Below are 23603 nucleotides of genomic sequence, written 5' to 3'. Positions count from 1 at the left end.
TAGCGACATACGTAAAACATGAAATAATTTTGGAATGACAGTCAAAATGCGATGCATAATTTAATGAGCGAAGTAAAAGACCCGTGAACAGTTTCGTCGCAGATCTTTTAATGCTTTCCACAGATTAAATAATTCATTTAAGACCGGTTTTTTTGAATAAAACTTTTTCGGAAAACTCATAAGCGGTGGTCAGCTTTTCATTCTAAAATGGAGCGCAGTGTTATTAAAATTCCCCGGCGTTTTTTCAATTATTTAGTAAATGAGCGCTCCTCATTATTTGATTTGGCACTGAACTATTACCCGTGCCGTACATTTTTCTCGTTTTCACGTAATCAAAATACTTACCCTGAAAGCTTACAGTTCTAAATTTAAAAATAAACCTTTATACTAATTATATATTTATTTTGTTTTGCAGTAATGCCCAAGAACGATTATCCAGTTCACCATTCATAATTCTCGTCTTGCATTTTCCAAAAATAAAATTCATCGCGAAGCAGGGCTCGAAGCAATAAAACTCATTAAACTTTGGTAATGTTTTACTTGAAATACTTCGACGGGCTTATGTGAACTTTCCCAGAAGCTATAATCATTTGTTGATTCACGAACTTATTATAAAATTACAGAACCAAACTGTAAAATTGCCAAAGTCATTAATACCTATTGAGAATATCAGACCATCTGTTAACTAACAATGAACTTCGACCTTGAAGGTTTTCAGGAGTTTCGAACGAAGGGGTAGGAAATAATTACGTCCAAGTCAGTAACCCGGGCGTGCGTTATTGATGGGCGGGCGGCGGACGGTAAGTGGGTCAGGAGGGGCGCGCAGCCGCGGCATTGCGTTGACAGGCTCCAGCCATGGCGGACGTGCCGCCTGAGGTCCTCGAGCTGAACGTAGGCGGCGTGCACTACGCGACTACACGTGATACGCTGTTGCGCGAACCAGACTCGCTGCCCGCCGCCGCGCTTGAAGATTCCGAACATCCGCGCGATGCTCGCGGCCGCATCTTTTTCGACCGCGACGGTGTTCTCTTCCGATACGTGCTAGATTATCTCCGTGATGGCGGGCTCGTGCTTCCTGAATGCTTTCGCGAGCACAAACGTCTCGCGCGGGAAGCCAGACATTACAGGCTTCCCGGACTCGAGAATGCGGTGAGGGAAGCGGATCCCCGACCTCCTAATCGTGAGCGTGGCTGCATTACGGTGGGATATCGAGGCAGTTTTGCTTTCGGGAGAGACGGTCTCGCTGATGTTAAATTCCGAAAATTATCACGCATATTGGTGTGCGGAAAGGTGACGTTATGTCGAGATGTGTTTGGAGAAACGTTGAATGAATCGCGAGATCCTGACCATGGCTTGGCTGACAGGTATACTTCGAGATTCTTTTTGAAGCATTCTTTCATAGAGCAAGCCTTTGACATGCTTCAAGAACAGGGGTTTAAGTTGACGGCGAGCTGTGGTAGCGGAACGGCTGGAGGTGCGGCTGGTGAATTGAAACCCGGAGTTGATTCAGAGGAAAATCGCTGGAATCACTACAACGAATTTGTTTTCGTACGCGAATAATATTAACCTGTTCGCTATCAGCTGATGATGTTATCATAACAATCTCAGGTAACGTGGGAGGCGTACGTTGAATAACAGGAGTAGCCGGATATTTTAGTATCTGTTCGATTTGTAGTATGTTAAACTCGTAATGTATTTTACATTAGGTGATAGATAATGTACTTACTGATTTCTCATTTAGATTTTAATGAGACGTTAAAGAAACCTATTTAATTCAGCAATTGATAAAGATTTAGATGCATTGTAGATAAAAATACATTCATAATTATTGTAATCAAATTAGATGTGTAATAATAATAGAGATAAATGTAAAAATAAAAAAAACGTTTTGTAGACTAAATTATATATTGAAATTTGTAGATTTATCTTTTGAATTGTGTACCAAGTACGTACTTGAAATTGTCAAATTCTGTATAAACATTAATTTAGAAATATATATAAAAAATCTATATGCCAAAAATTTCATAAAATTTGTTTATAGGAATTGTTATGGATTATAATTATTATCCTACTTACATTTAAAATACTCTTACCTATAATTTTATTTAATAACGTGTATCCGCTGTGTTGTGATTAATTGTTATGTTTTATATCTGTAGTTAATATATGAAGACATTATTTTCTCTATCAATTTTAAGGTTTATTCATATGAAAGAGCGCAACAAATGTACCTTACTAAAATAGTTGAACAAATAAGATTTTTTAATAGAAAACTATTGAAATAGAATATACGATAGACTTTCACTTTGAAGTGTAATAAAAAATAAGTACTTACTATAATTCTTGACATAAAAATTTAATTTCATTATTAATATTAAATAATTCTTAAATAAAGCGTCTGTTTTTCAGATTTTTATAATTTATGCTGTATTTTCAGTTAAGTATCCTATATATAATGGGTTACATATATTTATATTGTTGTAATTAGTACTTTATTTGCGATATATTGGATTCGGACGTAATATCAGACGAATATTCAAAAATAATAATTGTAAATTATAATTATATCTTTTTGTAATATTGTCAAATAAAATAATAAATTAATAATTAATGTATATTTTATAAAAAAAATAATAATTTGATGTTTCCAGACCTTGTTTTATTTATGTCATAGATGTGTTTCGTGGTCATATAAACGGGATTTTTAGAAATTAATTTACTTATTTTTGGGATTATTTATAAAATCAGTTTGCAATATATATATTTAGTAAAAAAATTATAATAAAGAAATACTTACATTAAAATTTTTCTTTTATATGAGATAGAAATAGCAGTTTTGAAATTGTGAGGTATAGTAATTTTCAATTACAAAATCATCATAATTAAATTTTTATTTCAACAGTTACACAAATAATTATTCTACAGTTATTAGTTTCAGACTGAGAAAGCTATATCTGACTGTGTTGTAACCTCAACATAATATACACTCTTTAGTATCGGTATCTAGTATAATGAAGGAATTTACTCAAATATTGAGGTAGTATCATTCGAGCACACGATTGTTTGATCACTCATCTCCGAGAACCGTACGTGGCGATTCTGCCTGCATTCGAACCTGGAATCTTGTGATACCGAACTAAGTCTCGTTTCTGAATGTTACCATAAAATTCGAAAAAGTGGAAACTTCGTAGGTAAAATACGTAGTAGACTATCATTTCGGGAGCCATACTTAGTAGGTTCTGGTTGGATATAAATAAGACAAGAAAAGAGGAAAAATACTCGTTGTACTACCGTTACGAATACTAGTTGATATTGTCCAGCCGATATTACCAAAGACAATTAAATTAAATGTCACTTCTTGCATGTAGTTAATATAAATAATAATTATTACGGAAGTCTATCATTCATGTGGTAATTAAATCTCTCCAGCTGACATTGAATACATTAGTTTGTCAAATAATATATTCAATTATGAATATTTGTCAGGGATAAAAAATATTCATATTTTATTTAAATACAGCCCCACTTATTAATATTTGTTTTTGTAACCATTCGGCGCCATCTAGTATCGAATAGAAAACCAAACTAGCTAGAGTGTTTATTAAAAATTACTGTTTTCGCCACTCACTAGCAGATGGCGCTAAATCAATAATTTTGTCAATATTAATAGATACTAAAAGAATTTTTCAAGTAATTGGTACTCCAAATCGAAAACTCATGTACAAAGGAAAACATAATCCAATATTTTACAGTCTTAAGGAGAGATTGTCTTGAGAAACAAATATTAATCAATCTAACTATATCTAGATATTATGTAAAAAATATACACTATATATTTTTTTACATATTGTCTTGCTGCAATAACATTAGCTTCCATGACACAATCTCTTTAACCTAAACTATAATTTACCACCGTTTTATTCTTCTTTTAACTAAAGTATTTTTTAATTCAGTCTTATTCAGGTACAAGTTGTTTGTAGTTGTAGATAAGGAAGATAAAAAGATATAAGCAATTACAGTTTGTTTAGTTGATTTATTATTACAATAGAAATGCATTTTATTCATAATTATGTTGTTGTTATCTTAAACTTATACTACGCTACTGCTTAAATACATTATTCTTATAATACTTAAGTTCTTCTAAACTTTCCAATATATCATTCATACCACGGTGAGCAAATTTTTTTTGTGGTATATTTGAATACTCTTTGGGATACCAACGTTTCACTATTTCCTTTATAGAGCTAACATCAACTATTCTATAATGTAGGTAGTCATTTAATGTAGGCATATATTTTCTTAGGAAAATTCTATCCATATAAACACTATTGCCTCCTAAAGGACATGTTTTTTCAGGTACATGTGATTTTAAAAATCTTAATACATTTTCTTCAGCATCCTTTACACTTACTTGTGATTCTTGGCTTGATTTAGTAAGCCCACTCTGAAATAATATATTGAAGTTTAATTAAAACTGTTATAAAATAATCACAGACAGAAACTTGTGTGGTAAGAATACTACTATTCACTTTATTTTGAAGTTACATAATACAAATAAATAACCACTTTATATATAAAAAAAATATTTTAAAAAGATACTTACAATTTTAAAAAGTTACTTAACTATCTGTAACTTAATGGGTAATTACTTAATAAAGCGTTTATTAATTTAAACTTTTAAATAAAGCAATTACTATAAAAACCTAGCAATTACTAAAAAAAATATTGATGTTCGATCTCTGATACTGAAAATAAAAAAATATAGACAATGTGACTTACCTCACCATGTGTTGATATACACCAGTCATTCATAGAATTCAGAATCTCATCAGGCTGGTGAATAACTATGTTAGGGCCAGTAGCAATAACATTGAGATTTTCATCACTTACTAAACATGCTATCTCCAGGATATGATCTTTTTCTATGTCAAGGCCAGTCATTTCTAAATCTACCCATACTATTCTTTTAGATATATTATCTAAATTTGGGTTAATATATTGTTTTCCCGACATAATTTGATACGCTGAAAGTTAGTTTTAGTAAGATATCAACAATATAGACGCTTGTAGTTTAACGTAAGCTACTCTTGAAATATTTTGCGCGGCACCACTCGAAAAGCCATCGAGTTACTATAATAACAGACAACTATTCAACTGTCATATGCGTAAGAAAACATTTAACTAGTTACAAAAGTTTTAAGTATCGGTTTCTCAGACTTACCATTGCGTTTAATTATAGTACGTACAAAGTTTCTATAAATGGGATAAATCTTTTTTAATAGTAAATCCATTAGGAATCTAATATCTTAAATTTTGGTTTAAATTTATTTGTTATATGTTAATATTTAAAAATGAAAATAACAAAATCGACTAGGTATCCAGAATAGCAAATCTTATTCATGGCGTCAATTGTCAACTGGTACTGAGTACTGACTTTGTCCCGTCTGGGTGACATTCAGTAAGAAGATAGCGCAATCTGTGACTCACGATGAATTAAAGTATTATATTCTATGCTCCGTAAACCCATATACAATATAACTCAATTAATATAGGTCTTGGCTTTTCGTATTTTTTGTTTATGCTTCAAATTCAAAATAATAGTAAATAACACATAGTCACGCAAAAACGCCTGCCTATACTCTGCAAAAAAGAATATGGCTACTATTCATATATGTATATATTCCGTATAGGGATGGTTAATAAATATTGGTAATATGGTTAATAAATTTAGTATTGATGGAAACATCACGTTGATCATAGTTATAATAAATTAAGAATATAATAGAATGCTTGCTAACAGCATATCATTCATACAGTTTGGACTAAGTAGTCAATGACAACCTTAAAAAACCTACTTCGGCAGTATTTATAACTTACAAAGAACATTTTAAGTAAAATATATGTATATGCTACATCAGATTGTTCAGACATTAAGGAAAAAAATATAAAACGGAACTTTGAACACCTTTTATAAAAAAAGTAATAAATCTAATCATAAAAAAGAAACTGTCTATTTTACTTATTTGCGTCCGTATGTCACAAGCATCACTATCGGTCTCGCTCAGATTTTATGGAATGTCTATCTTCATCTTATTTAAACCACGCTGTGGTTATTAGGAACGTTATGGGTGCGCTAGAATATTTTTTTGTAATTCCAGAGAAATTTTTAAAAACAGACTTTGTTTAACAAAACATTTTTTTATGGCTGATCTAAGAAATAATGAAGTAAGTGTTATACCACGTTAGAATCCTTATTAAATGCGCAAACTTTGTTAAAAACTACTTGCCAAACTGGAGTAGTTCATTTTTTTTTCAGGACGATCAGTTGAAGTAGTGCGAAAATTAATTTTGAAAACTTGGTACGGTATAAAATGACATTTTCCTAAAAGTTGGAGTGATCAGCACAGTGTTTAGGATCATAGGTTACATAAAACACTATTCGGGATGACGTAAAAGAAAAAAAATTGGCAAAAAGTAAATATTTGTAACAACAGGAATGAAAAAACTGTCACATGGTGTACATTTTCTGGAATAAAAGTAAAATTTCCATAACTTCAAAAATACATGACTTAATTTTTTTTTGAATTTTTCTGATAACTGGTGTGGAGTTACCTATCAGAAAATTTCGACTTGACGTCGACTTTTGGGACATCTGTATGTATGAGTTGACAATTCGATATTCCCTACTCAAACACTTTCGATTCTGCAGAGAAGCAATGTCAAAAATTCAAACCATAAATGCAATAAGCAGCAACCTAAAGCTTCGGAATGTCAAATGTTGACATGACAACACTAATGTTAAATGTTACCTGAAATCAATGGTTTCAATCAAACCGATGGTTTAACAAAGTATACATATTAAAAGCTATAACTAGCCAAAAATAGATACTTAAGAATAAAATACTTTTTAGGAGCCTCCTGAAATATCAATGTCTTGGTATAGCCGTACAACGTTAGAGGGCAAAAAAAGCTATATTAAACTCAATTTTTAAGCCAACCAAACCAACCAAAAGCCACAGATAGTAAGATTAACGATTCGTTTATAGATAATTATACTTTTTTAGGGTTATCTGTATATCTTCTAGATTGTCATGGTGCCTAAAGGTTGAATTTGTTTTTAGTTTTCATATTTTTCTTATTAATTAAGAAATAAGCAATAATAATAACAACAAGATGAATAGATTGGTAATGAACCACTGTCGTTGTATGAAAAAGTCTTGTGAGTATTTTATTAAACTACTTTTTTGTTTTATTTTAAATCAGATTCCCTAACCTTAATATTTGATTGATTGCGATTACTTAATTTATGTTTACGGCGTGATAATGTGAATAACTTTTTGTTATACACAAAGTACTTTAATTTTTAATTTTTTTATAATGTAGAACAGCCCAACAAGCCTAAAATAATAAAAGTTACTATTTTAAAGTCTTTATTATCTCATTCGATATATTTCAAATCTTATTTGTTGGATTTAACTTGCAGCTCTATTATGGGAAACCAGACAATATCAAAACATACCGTATATATCACTGTCAAGGTCACTCTGTTATTACACCACACAACCACTGAAGTTGCAGCATGTTATCAATCAGACACCATCGAATACAACAATATATTCTCCATTTTATTTAAGACACTTGTCTACTAGCAAGTGTTATTTAGAAAAGGAACCATTGAAACCATCTTCAAAAGTTGAAACAACAGTAGTAACAATAAAAAAAGAAATTGAAGAAAAAGAGAAGCTTCCAAAGAAACAAGAACCGAAAAAGAGTTTAAAAGAAAAAATTATGGCCGAACTCAGGCATTACTACCATGGTTTCAGATTATTATTTATAGAAGTGCGCATTTCAGCGAGTTTGCTCTTTAAGATACTAAGAGGAAAGTCTTTAACACGAAGAGAACATAGGTTGTTAGTCACAACAATTGGAGATCTTTTCAGAATGGTACCGTTTATTGTGTTTATTGCAGTGCCATTCTTAGAATTTGCACTACCACTTTTCATTAAATTATTTCCCAACATGTTACCATCTACATTTGAAAGTACCAGCCAGAAGGAAGCAAAGTTAAAACAACATTTGAAGGTAAAGCTTGAGATGGCCAAGTTCTTTCAAGAAACATTGGATCAAATGGCACCCCAAGCTGGAAATAGACATTCTGAATTGGCCAAGGAATTCTCTTCATTCTTTACTAAAATAAGAACATCTGATGATGTAGCAACTAGTGAAGATATTATGAAGTTTTCAAAACTGTTTGAAGACGAAATAACACTTGATTCCTTACAACGACCTCATCTTGTTGCACTGTGTAAAGTATTAAATGTGTCAACAATTGGTACAAGTGCAATGCTTAGGTTTAATCTGAGAATGAAATTACGTTCTTTAGCCGCAGATGATAATATGATAGCTAAAGAAGGTGTTGACAGTTTGAATTTTAGTGAACTACAACAAGCTTGCAGGGCAAGAGGTATGCGTGCTTATGGTGTGTCTGAGGAGCGTTTACGAAAAGAATTGCGGAATTGGTTGGACTTATCACTTAATGAAAAAGTTCCACCATCTCTATTGTTGCTCTCTAGAGCTCTGATGGTGCCAGAGCATGTTCCCACAACATACAAGTTAAAAGCTACAATTTCAGCTCTACCAGAGCATGTAGTTATGCAAACTAAGGCAGCAATTGGGGAAAAAGAGGGCAAAGTTGACTTCAAGGTATATTTATGTATATTATATTTATATTGCAAATAAAACAATTATTGAAAATTTGTCTAAAGTTCATATATTATAAGGTAAATTAAATATATCTAATATAATTCTTCTATTCCATTCATATATTGTATCAGATAAAATTGTAAACAATGTTGCTATTAAATGATTATAATTTTCAGACTAAAATGGAAGTTATTCGACTTGAGGAATTGAGAATTAAAGAGGAAAACAAAGAATTATTGGAAGCAGAGAGGGAAAAGCAATTGCTTGAAACCAAAAAACAGCAAAAGGAGGAACTTAAGGACAAGGCTCCCATTCTTCAAGATATTAACTCAGTGTTAGTGGATCCTGCACCAGTTATTGCCGTTGACACTCCAAAGCCGAAGACAGATGAGGGATTATCCGCCAAGGACATTGAGGTTATTGAGGATGCTTTAGAAAAATTAGGTATGATATTTTTTACTTAGTATTTACATTACAAATGGTCCATTTGGAAAACACACATACCAAAAATTAGAAACTGAAACAGTATTGCAAAAATATCACTGTATTATTTTTTTTCTGTATAAGTTTATTATGTGGTAGAAAAAATTAAAAAAAACAATATAGTAAATTATGATTAAATATGACACTAAATTGCAATAAATTTCTTGAATTGCATATAAAAATGTTCTTCCAGACCTAAGCAGTTAACTGACATACACCTCAGCTTTCATAATATTAGTATTGCCTTTACCTCTTAATCTTATAGAGATTGGCATAGTGCCATTTCACAATGGTCAAGGTGTGCAAAAGTGAATGAATTGTACACAGAAATAGTATTTACTTTGACATTTATTCTTAGGAATGAGGTCATTAACATTTTATGTATTCTTTCTTATTTCTCATTATCAAGTTTATTCTATTGTAAATAAAACACCTTGGGGATCACTTTAGAATTGTAAATAAATAAAATCTACTCAGTAAGACAACAGTGGTTCTACATTGGCATGTGACAAATATTTCAGATCAAATCTTGTGTCACAATTGAATCCCGAGTCATGGCCATACACATCAGGTGCAAATAATGTCTGAGTTGGACCAGAGTTGATTGTAAAAGCGGAGATCACAAAACTAATAATTTTAACCCCTTGCCTTGGCAATAATATGTGATTCATTATGTGTGACAAAAATGGTACCTTGTGTGAGAAAAAAATATATAATGAACTAATAATTTCAGCGGAACAAAAGAAGTCTTTGCTTTTGGAGAAGGAAAGTATTCAAGAGCTGAAGACTGAACTTTTGGATTATAGCGAGGATGTTAAAGAGATGGATGAGATTGTGAAGAGCAAACAGGCAGATATTAAACTTACCAAGGGAGCGAGGAGGTAAGTTTAAAACTAAATGTTAATTTGTTTAGTTATTTTTTTATAGGTAATATTAAAGTTAAATTAAAAATACAACTTAAAGTGCTAACAATTTTGGTGTTTGCCTCTATTTTAATTCATTTTTTTAACAGCCACGTTATTTACTAACAACGTTTGGGATCACTATATGTTCTTTACATTGTATGAAAAAATAAATCCAAATTCTATAATTAGGTCAGGTTTCCATATTGCAACATTATTTATGACTCATGTCAATAAACTATTGTCCTTCGAAACACGGAATCATTTCTCAAGGTCATACCTATATCACATTTATTTTAACAATTGCGTCATACGATTATACTTAGACTTGGCGACTTAAAGAGGTAATAATTAAAATGGTGCTTTCTTAAATCAGTCGTTACTTAATCGATCATAAGATTTCGTAGTATTGATATAATTTAATTGTAATAAGATATTATTATTACCAATTTATGGCTGTATTTTTTCATTAAATAATATATATGTAATGCAAATATAGATGGTTTATGATAAACGGTAAGGGTTGCCACCTTTTTTTGCAATTAAAATTATACACAAGAAAAACAAAGTATATGTACAGTATGAAAGTCAATACAAATTTAATTCATTCAATTAAACTTTATTATTATTATATAGAAAAATATATTTTTATTTATCTTGCCGATTGTATTAAATTAGTATTTCAACTAAACACAGCGTTTTTACAATATATATTTAAACATCTATTTATCGCCAATAGATAAATTCTGTTAAACAAAAAAAATTATGAATTTGAATTATGAATAGAATCCATTGTTCTCAAGTATAGAATACAATGAACTGAAATAACCTACAATATTTTATTATAAAGTACGGGTAGCAACCCTATAAACGTTTTATTCATACCTGTATTGATACATATTCTCGTGCATTCATTTCGTGTTCGTTTTTTTAAAGTGACGCTGATAAGGACAGACTTGGGATCAAAGTACAATCCATAGTAATATTATTAAAATAAATTTGTATACAACGGATGAACTGAAAATGCTCGATCGATTTCGAAAATTTGTTTGCCGTGAACATTATGATTAGAGCTTTATTAATGAATCTATGCAAAAATTAGTTTGATAATAGTATTAGTTGGTTTAGTGCTTTTTAGTTGCTAGTATTGTATGGCCCATTTTAGGGTAAAAGCCTCCTCCATATTTTTCCATTCCTCTTTTTTGATTGATAGGGTTTTTACGTTTAAAGTGCATCATTATATTCCGGAAAGTTCAAAATTATATTAACAATAACGCGTAATTCAATCCCCATTCCAGGAAATTAAAGTAAATCAAGGGCCATTTAGATTAACTTTTTTAAATTTAATATTACAGATTATACCGTGCCGTCAACAATATGATAGGTAAATTGGATGCGGTTTTAGTGGAGCTTGATAATAAGGAAAAGGCTCTCAAAACGACATTGGAGCAAACGAAATCCGAACCGCAAAAGGCGAAGGAGCAATTGATACAGATCGATGAGCTGATGCATTCCATTAAAAGTCTTCAGAAAGTCCCCGATGAGGCCAAACTTAAGTTGATACAAGATGTCCTGGGTAGGCTGGACGACGACTTTGACGGGCAGTTGAAGATTGATGATGTTTTGAAGGTATTTAACAAATTATTATGGGTCCTGATTTATTTTTATAGACAAGTTCCTCTTTGTGACATGTGTCATAAATTTTTGGGTTTGAGACTTTCTTTAAGGGTTAGAAAAGAACTTATCCATAAAGTAAATGGGGTAGTGGAGTTGCGACGCTGGCCTATCATAAAATCTGTAACCTGAGATATTTATTTATAAATTTACGTTTTTAATCTTACCTAGATTAAAAACTTTAACATGGTCATCACATATAATTATCAAATCAATGTATTATCACTATTTTAAAAGTATCGTGTTTCTTGACAATTCGGTTCCATATGAAGCAACCTTTTTGAAAGGGCAATTAGTATTTTTTTAAATATTTTCAACTTGTTACCCACATGCTGTATAGTAGTTTAGTTCCAGGAGTACATTGTCTTCGGATATAATTGTTTAACTAATGTATCCAAATATTGTAAATTCTATTTAAAAAGAGTAAGTGTGGAGTTTCTTGCCCATTCTTCTCCACACGAAACCTTTTGGTTTGGGGCAACTAGACTCATCTTTATTTTTTATGAAAAGTGCCATTTTAGGTGGTCTAATTGGAATAAATGATTTGACATTGACATACAAAAATATGGAAATGCCAAAGTTCTGCTCTTGGTAGTTATTCGGCGTTTCTGTTTTGCCATAATCTGACATATCTATGAAAAAACTAGCGGGAATATTATTAGGATTTTAGTAATCTTTGTCCTTAACTGACCTAAGTGATTTTTTTATCGTTATCGTCGAATAAAGTCCGTAAACATACTTATCGCCAAGGTCATTTTCTCACGTGCTGTGATTAATAAGTAGGTTATATTTAGTCTACAGATATGTAATTTGCGGAAAACATTGTTATTAATTATATTGAATGAATTAGTTTTTTGGCTCCAAAGAATTTCTTGACTACCGACGAATTGACGAAGTATTACTTGACGAATTGGTCGAAGAAATTATTAATATTCATTATATAGAAATTATCAAAATGTATGTTACCAAACTTGTCTGAAAGGGACTTAAAAATTTATTATATTTTTTTATATTCCTGTATTTTAAAACACAAATCTATCAAGGTCAGATTAAAAACCTGTTTACCATTGTACACTTCATAATGATAATTCCATTCGGTTTTCAGATGTTAGAAATAATAGGCAACGAGAACGTAAACCTCTCTGAGAAGCAGATGGCGGAGCTGATAGAGCTTCTGGATAAAGAAGAGATCTTGGAAGTGGAGAGTAAGATAAAGAAAGCTCTGGATAAAGCGGCCATGGCTGCCAAGGAACAGGATAAGAAAGACGATGGCGAGGGCAAGGTAATTTAGGATTAATAATGATGGTATTCTATTCTTTATGTTGTAGTATATGTGTGTCGACGGGTTCTTTCACCCCAGGGGTTTTATTGGGAATTGAACTCAGGAACTTTAACATAAAGGCATTGCAAAAAACAAGTTAAAAAATAATTGAAAATAGGTTCGCATTCGTATGTCGTAAGCGCTGTCAAATATGTCAAGCAGAAAAATGTTTTGACAGCTCTCGAAACTAGATTTAAATTTTATTGACTTTATAGAACTGGCCTTGGGCTCTCAATAATGTATATTATGTCATTCGATTAAAATCTTTAAAAAATATGTTTTCCATAATTAATTTTTAATTTTAATTTGTGATGGTAGTATTAAATTTTTTTTTTGTTATTAGATTTGATACTATATTTAAAAAATAGAGTATATACTATATTTAAATGGATGAACCTTTTTTTCTATTCTTTTCTGTCTTTTGTTTTACATTTCCAATATGCATTTCATAATATATCTTTTAACTAGAAAATTCCCACATATATAACTAATATTTTATTTTTTCTTTATAGACCCGCTTTAAGTTGAGTTACAGAAATGATTGGCTATCCACGGTAAAATGTATTATTTAAATGTTGTACGATGTATTAGTTATTAGTTGGAAACTAAACATTACTTGGAACCTATGGATTGGCCACTACAGTGTGTTCAAGATGATATTCCTATTAGAGTATTGCCTGGTTTTAAATTTAGTGTCTTATTTTCAATTGTTTAACTGTGGCCGTAAAATTATTTGTGTTTTAATAGTTTTAGATCTTTGAACAATTTGTCATCACACTTAATAAATACTCAGCAAAAATAACCTGTTCATATTACAGAGTCTATACGACTTAATCCGTGAAGCGCATAAACGGCGGGTCATGAAGAAAAAGCAAGCTTCGGAAGTAGAAGCGCCGATACCAAAGAGTGACGTCAAGGCAGAAGAAGGAAAGCGACCGGAAAGCCATTGATTTGTAAACGCTAGATGTCGTTGCGAGCGAGAGAAATATTGTCATCTCGTTCAGACGTAGGGCGTGAGATATGTGTTCTTACTTATATAAACACTGGTATAGGGGTGCGAGCGAGAGAAGTGGTGTCATCTCACTCTGATGTAAGGGTTTGGGATATGCGTTCTCGCTAATACAAAACACACAGGTGTTTTGTATTAGTCGTACAGACGACCATGAGAAATAATATAGATATGATTATTTTGCGGATTCGCTTGCACATTGGGCTAATCAGAGCGATTATTACATACAAAATATTTAAAGTATTTAAAAATTTAAGACGTTATTGAAAATCGCACTGGATTTTAACTTTTTATCTGAACCCGTTTGACAGCGACATCTCGATAGGATAATCAAATAATATTTAAATACTTAGTACTTATCTACGTCTGTAGGATAATGGTTCGGTTACGAATCTTTACGTGGAATGATCGTATGTATTTCAAGTATTGCGTTCCAAACTTATTTTATATGGTAAGTGCCAATAGGTGGCGTTGTAATCAAAATATCATTGGCAAAAGATAAAATTTATATAAATGCCATTGGTGCTTGAATTTGCTATGATAATTAGCACTCTCTTCCGGTTTGCTTTGTCAAATTAGGAAGGACTTGTATCGGATTGATATCTTATATTTTTACCTTTTATATGTCTTTTCGATGTAAACTATGACAATAAGCATTTTATTTAAATATAATCACCAAACTATTCCGTCACGTACAAAGTTTTTATTTATTCTATGGTTCTGTTTTACCGTTCAGAAATTTATTATTTATCTGTGATCACCTTGCTGTAGATTGCTTTCGTTTAGTAGATATTAGCACAAATTCTACTCTTCATATTGTTCAGTATGACAAAATGTATGAAGTTTTAATACTAAGTTTGTGATATAAAAGTATGTAAATGCATTAATCTTTCATCGTGGGGCTGGTAAATTGCATATAATGCAAATAAAGAATCTAAACCTGTAATTTATTTGTGAAGAGTATTATTTAAAGTGTATTTATTTTAAAGTATCTGTGAAGTAATAAATTACACAATATAATAGATGCTGAAAAGCCTTTAAGATAATAAAGATGTCGTAAGATTACCTTTTGTTTTATTGAAAAATATTTCTATCGAATCTATGAAAACCTGGTAACACCTGTCTATGTATATATCCTTCCGCCCGCCGCCACTCAACGTTTTACTATAAGATCCAACATCCTATAAACCTATTTATAATAACATAAAAAATACAGTACATAAAATTTAAGTGACGATATTAAGTCAAGTGTGACTCCAAAGTACTGAACATTTTCCAAATAAGTTATGATTAATAATTATGAAGTTATGACTTAAAGGTCTATGTTACCAGGTCATAAAAAAAAAGAGCGATGATGAACACGCACTCAATACACAATGAAAAATATAAATAATTGTAAAATTGTGATGTGTATTGAGTCACTCAATCCGCTGGCAGGAATTCTCGGGGAAGCCGACAACGGAACTGATTAATCAGTTACTGTACTCATAATTATCAGTAAGACCATTAAGGATATATTGGATATATATCCTCAATGGATATATGGATATAAAGACTTAGCTGAAGTAATTTTAAGTATGTAATTAAAATAATTTTAATATATTCTAAAAATGTAAAATAAATCAATATAATATATTATGTACTTGTAGTTGTGGAGAATCCACAATTTTTCAAATTAAAGCTATAACAAAACGTGTCATGTAAAGGTTAAAAAATAAAGAAGGATGTATCTAATGTTTAGTAAATGTAACACAGGTATTAAATCAACAGATGAACCTGTAGGACGCCATGAATCTGTAATTTAAAATGACGCGGGAAAGTATGCGCGCGAAAATCATGACAGATTTGCCAGATGAGCTTTTATATTGGTCGCCGTTCAATATAGCACGACCAATAGAAAAGCCGACACACATATTGACGAATCACGTCATTGAAAAAATTTAATCTCATAATCACGGGCTCTCTGTCAGCCATTTTGAAACTTTTCGAAAATCGAAGCATCGTTATTGGCCGAGGAAGAGACGTCATAGTAATCTTTTGACGGCGTTGCGCAAATTGTAATTTTCGACTCTCACTAATCGTGGCTGCCATGTTTTTTTTCATGCGGGGTGTGTGTGTATAGAAATTATCATGATAATTTCCCCACATAAATTACTACGGGTAAGTTTATGTTTTGATTTGATTCTATATTGATTTCCATTGGGAAGTGGTCCACGCATCCTCAGTGAAAGTGTATCATGTAATACTATCGCCTTGTGAAATTTCATCGTTTAGTTTACGATTGCAGGTTGTAGAATTCTGTTTTAAGTACACATGAACGCAAAGACTTGAACTACGTTTCTCTCGAATTTCGTGTTAACTCTATTATCAAATGTTTACTGTGGTACGACAGAATCGTAACTATTGCAAGAGTGCATATTCTCACCCTTGCATGAATGACGTTAATTTGGCGCCATCGACCCATTTAGGACGGCGGGGCGGGTATAGATTTCCATGAAATTCTTTGTGCCCTTGCAAGTCATTACGATATATATATAACAAACAACACGTGACATAGTTGTAAATAAATAGCCTGTTGTTTCAGAAGTAAGGGGTGCACGAAGTGCGTCATTCGTTGATCGCTAGTTACAATGCGATTGTACAAACTTTGTTAGACGTGACCGCTTGTACATAACTACAAACTAGCAAAGAAAAAGGCCAAAGACATAAGCATGTATTAAGAAGAAGACGGCAATTTGAGGATCGATACTTTAACACGGCCAACGGCGATTGAATAATGGACACTCGATTTCTGAGCACGATGATTGAATTTTATGGCGAGTTATATTACTTTGGGCAGAATGCGTAAAAACAAGAGAGGAAGCCAGGCCCACGCCGGCTGGCCTGCGACGTCAAAGGAACTTCACCTCATCCCGCTCCCCATCTGATATACACAGACTCTACCGGTAAGTGTTATAAGTTAATGATGTAAGCTAATTCAGAAAATTTTCATCAAGAAAAACAGTATGCCTATACTATAATTAATACAATACACAAAACTCCAGTGGGAACAAACAATATTGTCTTGTTTTGTTTACATTTTTCTACCTTTGCATACAATATTGTCGAGGTCATTAGGTAATAGATCTAAGTGGTTTTATGATTTCAAAAAATTAATCTAACAAGTATTTGTATACAAAGTAGATCATGTCTGATATTAATTGTATTTTGATACATTAGGTTTGCAATTATTTTGTATTGGCTTAATGTAAATGTGAACAAAGAATAACACTAATTGAAATCATTATCATTTACATTTCATCAAGATTCAAGGACAATGAAAGATAGCAATTAATTAAATTAGCCTTCTGAGAGTTTTGAAAGTATCAAAGTCCAAAACTTTGTTTTATAATGCGTAGGTCTACAGCCCATTAAGAGGAATGTATTGTTAGTTAATGCAGTCATTAATAAATAATTCCCTTCAAAGTTTACTGATAAAGTATGTTGTATAAACAAGATCATTAACTTATTAGATAAAACTCTTAAACCCCTAATAATTTTTTACTATTTTCTTTACTGTCAAGAGGATATGCAGTGCTCAGTAATTCTGGAAAGGGGCTGTAACAGTAAAATGAAGACGTTAAACAGTTTTAAGAGCCCTTACACAAAGGTCGGTTTCTTGTGATATCACCACTCGATAATTCAGAGGCAACATATTTTGGAAATATTAATTTGGCCTTGCATTTTGTTTAATCAATAATCAAAAGTGAAGTTTGACATTATAATGTTGCCTGTGAAGAGCACTAAGTTTGATTTTGCTGGTCCATATTGTTTGCATACTTCCTTTTGTTCCTTTGTTTGAATCTTAATTAAAATTTTCAGTGCATACTGACAAATCATAAACACCTTTGTTTTAATGTAGGTTGTGTAGGTATAACATTATTAGTTTGGTATTTCATGGTTGCAATTTCATAAAGTTTTGAAGCCTAGAATTGTGAAGTAAATATAGTTTCTTCATTCCAGGAGTCCAGTCTTGACAACATTGTTGATCAACTGTGCACAAGACTTCAAGACATCAGGGACCAAGAGAGCACAACTCTCTTAGGTATGCCAACTTGTTCCTTAGAGCAAACTGAGGCTGTTCGTCGATACTACGCTGCATTCCCGGCTCTGAAGAAAGCGCAAGAGTCGCCGTTGCAGTACTATTTGCCGCCGCCATCTTGGTGTCGTAAGAACGACACAAAGGTCAAAATGCAGAGTGAATTGGCAATATCGCAGGATTGGAATTGCAAAAATAAAAAGTTTTCATTGGGAAAAGAGCGGCGCAACTCATATCACGGTCAAAAGAAGAACAGCAGAAAACGATACAATAGTTACAGCCGATCTTTCGAGAGCAAAGAGAACATGCCGGAGTGGATGACGCACGAAGGAGTTTGGGACATCGAGACCCAGGACCCCGTCAAGGAGTTCATTCGGGCCATCGCCTTCGACGAGGGCTACGCCACTTGCGAGAACACCGTCACCGACGAGATCAAAGAGATCAGCCAAGCCCAGTTTCGCTTGAACGACAACATGGTGCCGGACTGGGACGACAGCCTGGATCTCGACGCTCACTGGGTCATCGCCGAAGACCCGACCCCGAGGGTCCGGAGTCCGATGGACGAGGAACTCTACGCGAAATTCGAGGCCAAGTTCGACCGCAGCATCGAGGCTCTCTGGTCGAAAGATCAAAACACTCCAGACGATGAGTACCAAGATCTGCCGATCGACTTCCAAGACCTCCTGTCGTCGCCCTCCGACCACCTGTTCGCCGAACCTTCCGCCGAGAAGAGAAGCCTGTTGACGGAGAGCATCTGGTCCACGAACTTCCCGGTCGCCCGGCCGCAGAAGACCGAATCTCCCTCGAAGATAGCTGAAGGCCTGCACGATCGACTCCGCCCGTTGAACATAAGGGAGCCGGAGTGCCCCCGCGAGTTGGAATCGTTCAGTCTCTACGAGGGCGAGGAGCTATACGACGCTCTGTCGACGGTCGCCAAGACGATGCGCTCCTTCACCGCGATCAACCACAGCCGCGACAACAGCGGATTCGTCGAAGTTCCCCCGCGGCCTCGCAGAGACCGTCTCGCCCCCGTCCTCCGGCCCCCTCCGCCGCCCCGACCCCGGCCCCCACCGGACGCCGACCGCGAGGATCCGCTCACTTCGTCGCGCACGCACTTCCGCCCGATCCGCCGCGAGCAGGAGACCGAGGCGCCCCGCTACGCCGACGGCGACACCTTCGACATCTGCGGCGACTACGACGCGGTCGAGTTCGAGCGCAGCCCGTCCGGCGGCGTCTACCTCGAGGGCTCTCGCGAGCGCTACCTCGAGTATCGCATGCCGAACGCCATCGACTACGGCCGGCTCAACCTCACCGAGGCGCAGCGCTGCCCGGACCTGGAAGACACGACTTTCAAACTGCGGTTCCCGGTGCGGCAGACGGACGCGGCGGTGCAGACGGAGCGCGGCGACGCGTGGGCGTGCGACGAGTGCGGCGGCTCGGCGAAGAAGATGAGGCCCAGCGGGATCGAGAGCATATGGAGCGACGCGCGCGTGTGCGAGTGCGCCGTGGAGACGGGAACGAGCGGCGCGTCCGTCCCGCCGGACGAGCTGTCGCGGGACTGGGAGGAGCTGCTGTCCGACATCAGCGCCGCGCACCGGATGTACGCGGGCGACGCGGAGAACGAGCTGGGCGTCGCCGAGGATAACGCGGTCGGCTCGGACCGGAAGCGACGTCACTCGGCCGCACTGCGTTGCGGGGGAGGCGCCTCGTGCAACCACCCTCACGCTCGCTTCCTCCACTGTTGCGAACCGGCCCTGGACCGTCCGCTCACCCGGTAGGCCTCTGCCGTCTCAATGATGACTGTAGCGAACTTCCAGTCGGCCGCACTTCGTCTGTAGGGATCTGAAAATGTCATTGTGTTTAGCGAGGTTTCGCTACAGTTCTAATGCCAACTTGTCGATGAACTAACTGAGCTTTACGACGTTAATCATTTTTCTATTTTGTTTTGTTGTTTATATACATAACGATAGGTTGGCAACTCATCATTGACAGCCGCGTTGCGATCTAATGGATTCCGTTCGGCGTAGACGCCTATACTGTGATTGTTCATTTTTACGACGCGAACGTAAAAACCATTATTACTCATGAACTAAATTATTAAAAATGAATCGTCTCAGTATATCGTTGCGCCATGCCACACTTAGTTAGGAGAGGCCACTTGGGCACAATATCTACGTATAATCTGCGGAAATGGCCTTTGGAGAAACCGCAGCTTCGTAGATATCGTGTCAAGGCGGCCTCTATCGATGATTATTGAACATTTCGCATATATATATTAATTGCCTGCATTGTTTCTCATAAATTCGACAAACAATCCTAGTGCTCTAGGATAAAGATAACGCGATGAGCTTTAGAAGCCTTTTTAATATTTCTTGAGGCGTTTAAAATGATAGCAATAGTCGTAGGATAATTAGCGAGACGTCATATAATCAAATCTCACGAGGGCGAAAGTGCTACATATCTTCGATGGAGTTATTTTATTTTTAGTTCAATATTTTGTAGCGATTTATATTATAAAGGAACGCTCGGCGGAACTCTTTCGTTCGAATTTCTACTCGTAGAGGTATTTCGCGTCGAGCTCTTCGGACGATTTTAATATAATTCTTACAAAACGTCGTCCATTATTAAAATTTGTTGAAAACTGGATTTTGTTGTTTTCCGTTCGGTGCATTCAAAATTGTTTCCGTTATCGGCATTGGGTAGTTTAGAATGTTTAGTATAATGTTGCCAATGCGGTTTGTTGACGAAAGTCCGATGTGTCTTAAGTTAAACGCGGCGATTTTATTGATTAGCCGTTTATTTTAGGATGGCAGGCGAAGTTTGGATCGTGTCTGCCTAGTAGTAATTAAAGTGTAGAGTTTTATACGAAGGACAATGTTCGTCGAGGTGGCAACACCTCTAGTGTGTTCGGATCGGACGAGGACGTCGAGTGGTTAATGCGGCCGGTCAAATTTCCCCACTTCTCGGGTGATGTTGCAATATAATTGTTGTATAATATTTATTAGACAGTGTTGCCAGTTTGGGAAAATTTGATCAGCCACAGAGTGTTGACATATTAACCAGATGGATGGGCAAGTTCATAGGCGTAACAGTTATTATAGTTTATGTAATGCATAAGAAGTGTATGTTATATTTTATATCTTGGTTTTTGTTTAGGGAGTCGAGATCGCCGTGTCACACGGGGTGACAGTTTATACAGAGACCAACCTTGGGGTGTCAGCCGATAAGTCTGTCGCTCTGTATAAATACTCCTATATATATATATATTTATCATAAAAAGAGCCTTCCTTAACATTATCATCAAAATGCAAGTTCTTACTATTGTGTCGTGTTTATATATTGTAATTATTTACTATTTTTTCTGTAATGTGATTTATTCTGTTTGTAATAACTGAAAAAGAAAAAAGAACAAAAAAATATATTTGCAAATTATTGCATTGGAATGGCTACTGTATATACATGTATTATGTATATTTAAATAATTGTGAAAATAATGTATTATAGAGGATTTCAGTTGTTTATAAATGTTATATTGTTTAACTATGTCGGTTCTGTGTTTACAGTGACAATGTACTCCATCTTTGATCATTGGCCCGAGGCCATTGATACTTTAAACATTGAATGTTACTTTACTTTCAACTATGACTATATTAGAACGGTTGGGTATTTTAAACCATACAACTAATTATCATTTCGATTCATTTAATCTTATGTTTCATCAGTTTGTCATAGATTCATACTATTGTACTTACTCCATTAAATATATTCGCTAAAACGAACCTCGGAAAAAGTTGAAAATCTAAAAAAAATAATTGTTAGTCAAGTTTGCATATGATATATTTGATTAGCTTTAATCTAATGTAATGTGCTAAACTTGATAGTTTAAACATCTAAGTGTTGTTTCATAGTTTGCCTGTGAAACAACAGAGTTGGCAACGGTGCTCTTTGGGGACTGAACCACCGGTGCTAACTCTATATTAGCTTTTGCAGGTCACAGACTAAGTTATTTTAACAGAATCTTCATACTGTATATGAAACCTACATAAAGTATTAAATATCATATAAGCTAACTCAGTCTGTGGCTGGCAAGAGCTCAATCATTGAAATAAAAGGCCTTATAAGCTAGTACCAATGATTATGTACTGTTAGATTACTTAATCAATTGTGGTGGAAGGTATTGGTTCTAGTGATTTGATGGTAAACCTGTTGTCCCCAAATAAACCACCTAATATCGAGTGGTATTCGAGCTTTGTCGATATGTAATGGCAATTTCACGATCGTCGAATAATTAACATTGAGTAGAGAGCAATCTAATTTCGGACACGTCGCTAATCAGCACACGTAAAATAAAAAATACAAAAAAAGTTTGCATGTAGTTAAACATTTTATCTTGCAATGCTCTCGTCTCAAGAACAAGTCGGCTTGTAACCGATTGCCGTCTCGCCTTGGTTACATGCATATTTGTTGCATATCAATATATTAATTTCTTTCCTTTCTAAATATCAAATATAAAACACTGTACGAGTGGTGCCGTTTTTAGTAATTTTCAGTAAATCTTAACAAATAAAGTAAAACCACCGGTAAAGAATTGCTAATTAAAATTGACTATGAGATTATAGACTAAGCAAGATCTTATCATAACTCGATTTCTGAAAAAATTAACTAGTGGTCATTACTTTTACAGTGGTTAACTCAAAAAAGTATTTTTATACCGGGGTATGAGCATCGGGGGATTTCACGTTTTATTTATGGTGCCAAATATAAAATTCAGGGTTTTCAAACATTTTTCATAAATACTCCACTTCGATTTGCCTTCTCAGTAAAATTTGTACACAAATATGCACGTTACTTGATTGGCACCTATCATTATTGTTTAATTCATGTAGTTTCATACTTTATTGTAGATCGATTATTATAAAAATGTTTCTAGACGAAATTAAACACGCTTAGAAGTGGTTATCCCTGAAAATAGTTACCATTTTCGTTATGTTAGGTTGTGCTCACTACTCTGGTTCTTGCCATCAATGGGAAGAAAATAAAAATTAAACTAATCCGTTGGTGTTTTCTTTTTTCCTTTTAATGTTCTAAAAAGAGTTCTAATATTATAGCCCATAGGCCTGATAACTCGCTTGTATTGTACTAGTTTTTGTATTATAAAAGTACTCCGTGCTTTGGAAACGAAAATTATCGGTAAACAAACCTGAAATCTCTGGGTTAAAAGCAAGTATGTAATATATAAGTACTTTATGTTCCTAACTATACTTGACAGCTATTCGTATAATATATTTAGAAATTAATCACAATAAAATTTTTATCCTCTTCGAAAAACATTTAATAGAAAAGTAGTGGGCGAAGTCGCCACTCGGTTAGACCACACTTGACAGCAGTCGACAATTTCGTCCTTTTCTTTCGCGTGTGTTAGAGCAAGACCGC

The 23603-nt window shown here is 34.5% G+C and overlaps 4 protein-coding genes across 7 annotated transcripts; 3 read left to right on the top strand and 1 right to left on the bottom strand.

Moving 5' to 3' along the window:
* The first annotated feature begins 817 nt into the window (after window positions 1–817).
* On the top strand, window positions 818–2022 carry LOC111001943 (BTB/POZ domain-containing protein KCTD12). Its single transcript, XM_045629646.1, has one exon. It carries the CDS (start codon window positions 856–858, stop codon window positions 1558–1560), a length of 705 nt encoding a protein of 234 aa, XP_045485602.1. The 5' UTR covers window positions 818–855; the 3' UTR covers window positions 1561–2022.
* Window positions 2023–4024: 2002 nt separating this feature from the next.
* On the bottom strand, window positions 4025–5410 carry LOC111001949 (probable oligoribonuclease). The gene is made up of 3 exons (XM_022272029.2): window positions 5222–5410; window positions 4780–5024; window positions 4025–4444 (listed from the first exon to the last, which is right to left on the bottom strand). The coding sequence occupies exons 1-3, from the start codon at window positions 5289–5291 to the stop codon at window positions 4100–4102; spliced, it is 660 nt and encodes a 219-aa protein (XP_022127721.1). The 5' UTR covers window positions 5292–5410; the 3' UTR covers window positions 4025–4099.
* A 1649-nt stretch (window positions 5411–7059) lies between these two features.
* Window positions 7060–15157, top strand: LOC111001955 (mitochondrial proton/calcium exchanger protein). Its single transcript, XM_022272038.2, has 7 exons — window positions 7060–7219; window positions 7484–8703; window positions 8880–9147; window positions 9920–10067; window positions 11444–11717; window positions 12868–13044; window positions 13902–15157. The coding sequence occupies exons 1-7, from the start codon at window positions 7174–7176 to the stop codon at window positions 14031–14033; spliced, it is 2265 nt and encodes a 754-aa protein (XP_022127730.1). The 5' UTR covers window positions 7060–7173; the 3' UTR covers window positions 14034–15157.
* A 943-nt stretch (window positions 15158–16100) lies between these two features.
* LOC111001944 lies at window positions 16101–23223 on the top strand. Of its 4 annotated transcripts, none has more exons than XM_022272020.2 (5): window positions 16101–16252; window positions 16677–17037; window positions 17656–17741; window positions 18095–19944; window positions 21327–23223. In XM_022272020.2, exons 3-5 carry the CDS (start codon window positions 17661–17663, stop codon window positions 21355–21357), a joined length of 1962 nt encoding a protein of 653 aa, XP_022127712.2. In that variant the 5' UTR covers window positions 16101–16252; window positions 16677–17037; window positions 17656–17660; the 3' UTR covers window positions 21358–23223. The 4 variants fall into 4 exon arrangements, with proteins under 4 accessions (XP_022127712.2, XP_022127715.2, XP_022127714.2 ...); XM_022272021.2 differs by having other exon boundaries at window positions 16110–16252; window positions 16680–17037; XM_022272023.2 differs by lacking the exon at window positions 17656–17741.
* Window positions 23224–23603: the final 380 nt, after the last annotated feature.

This window comes from Pieris rapae, chromosome 9 (genome assembly GCF_905147795.1).
Source record: "Pieris rapae chromosome 9, ilPieRapa1.1, whole genome shotgun sequence".
NCBI classification, from domain to species: domain Eukaryota; kingdom Metazoa; phylum Arthropoda; class Insecta; order Lepidoptera; family Pieridae; genus Pieris; species Pieris rapae.
Note: the sequence above shows the minus strand (reverse complement) of the source record. Positions and strands in the feature narration are given on the sequence as shown.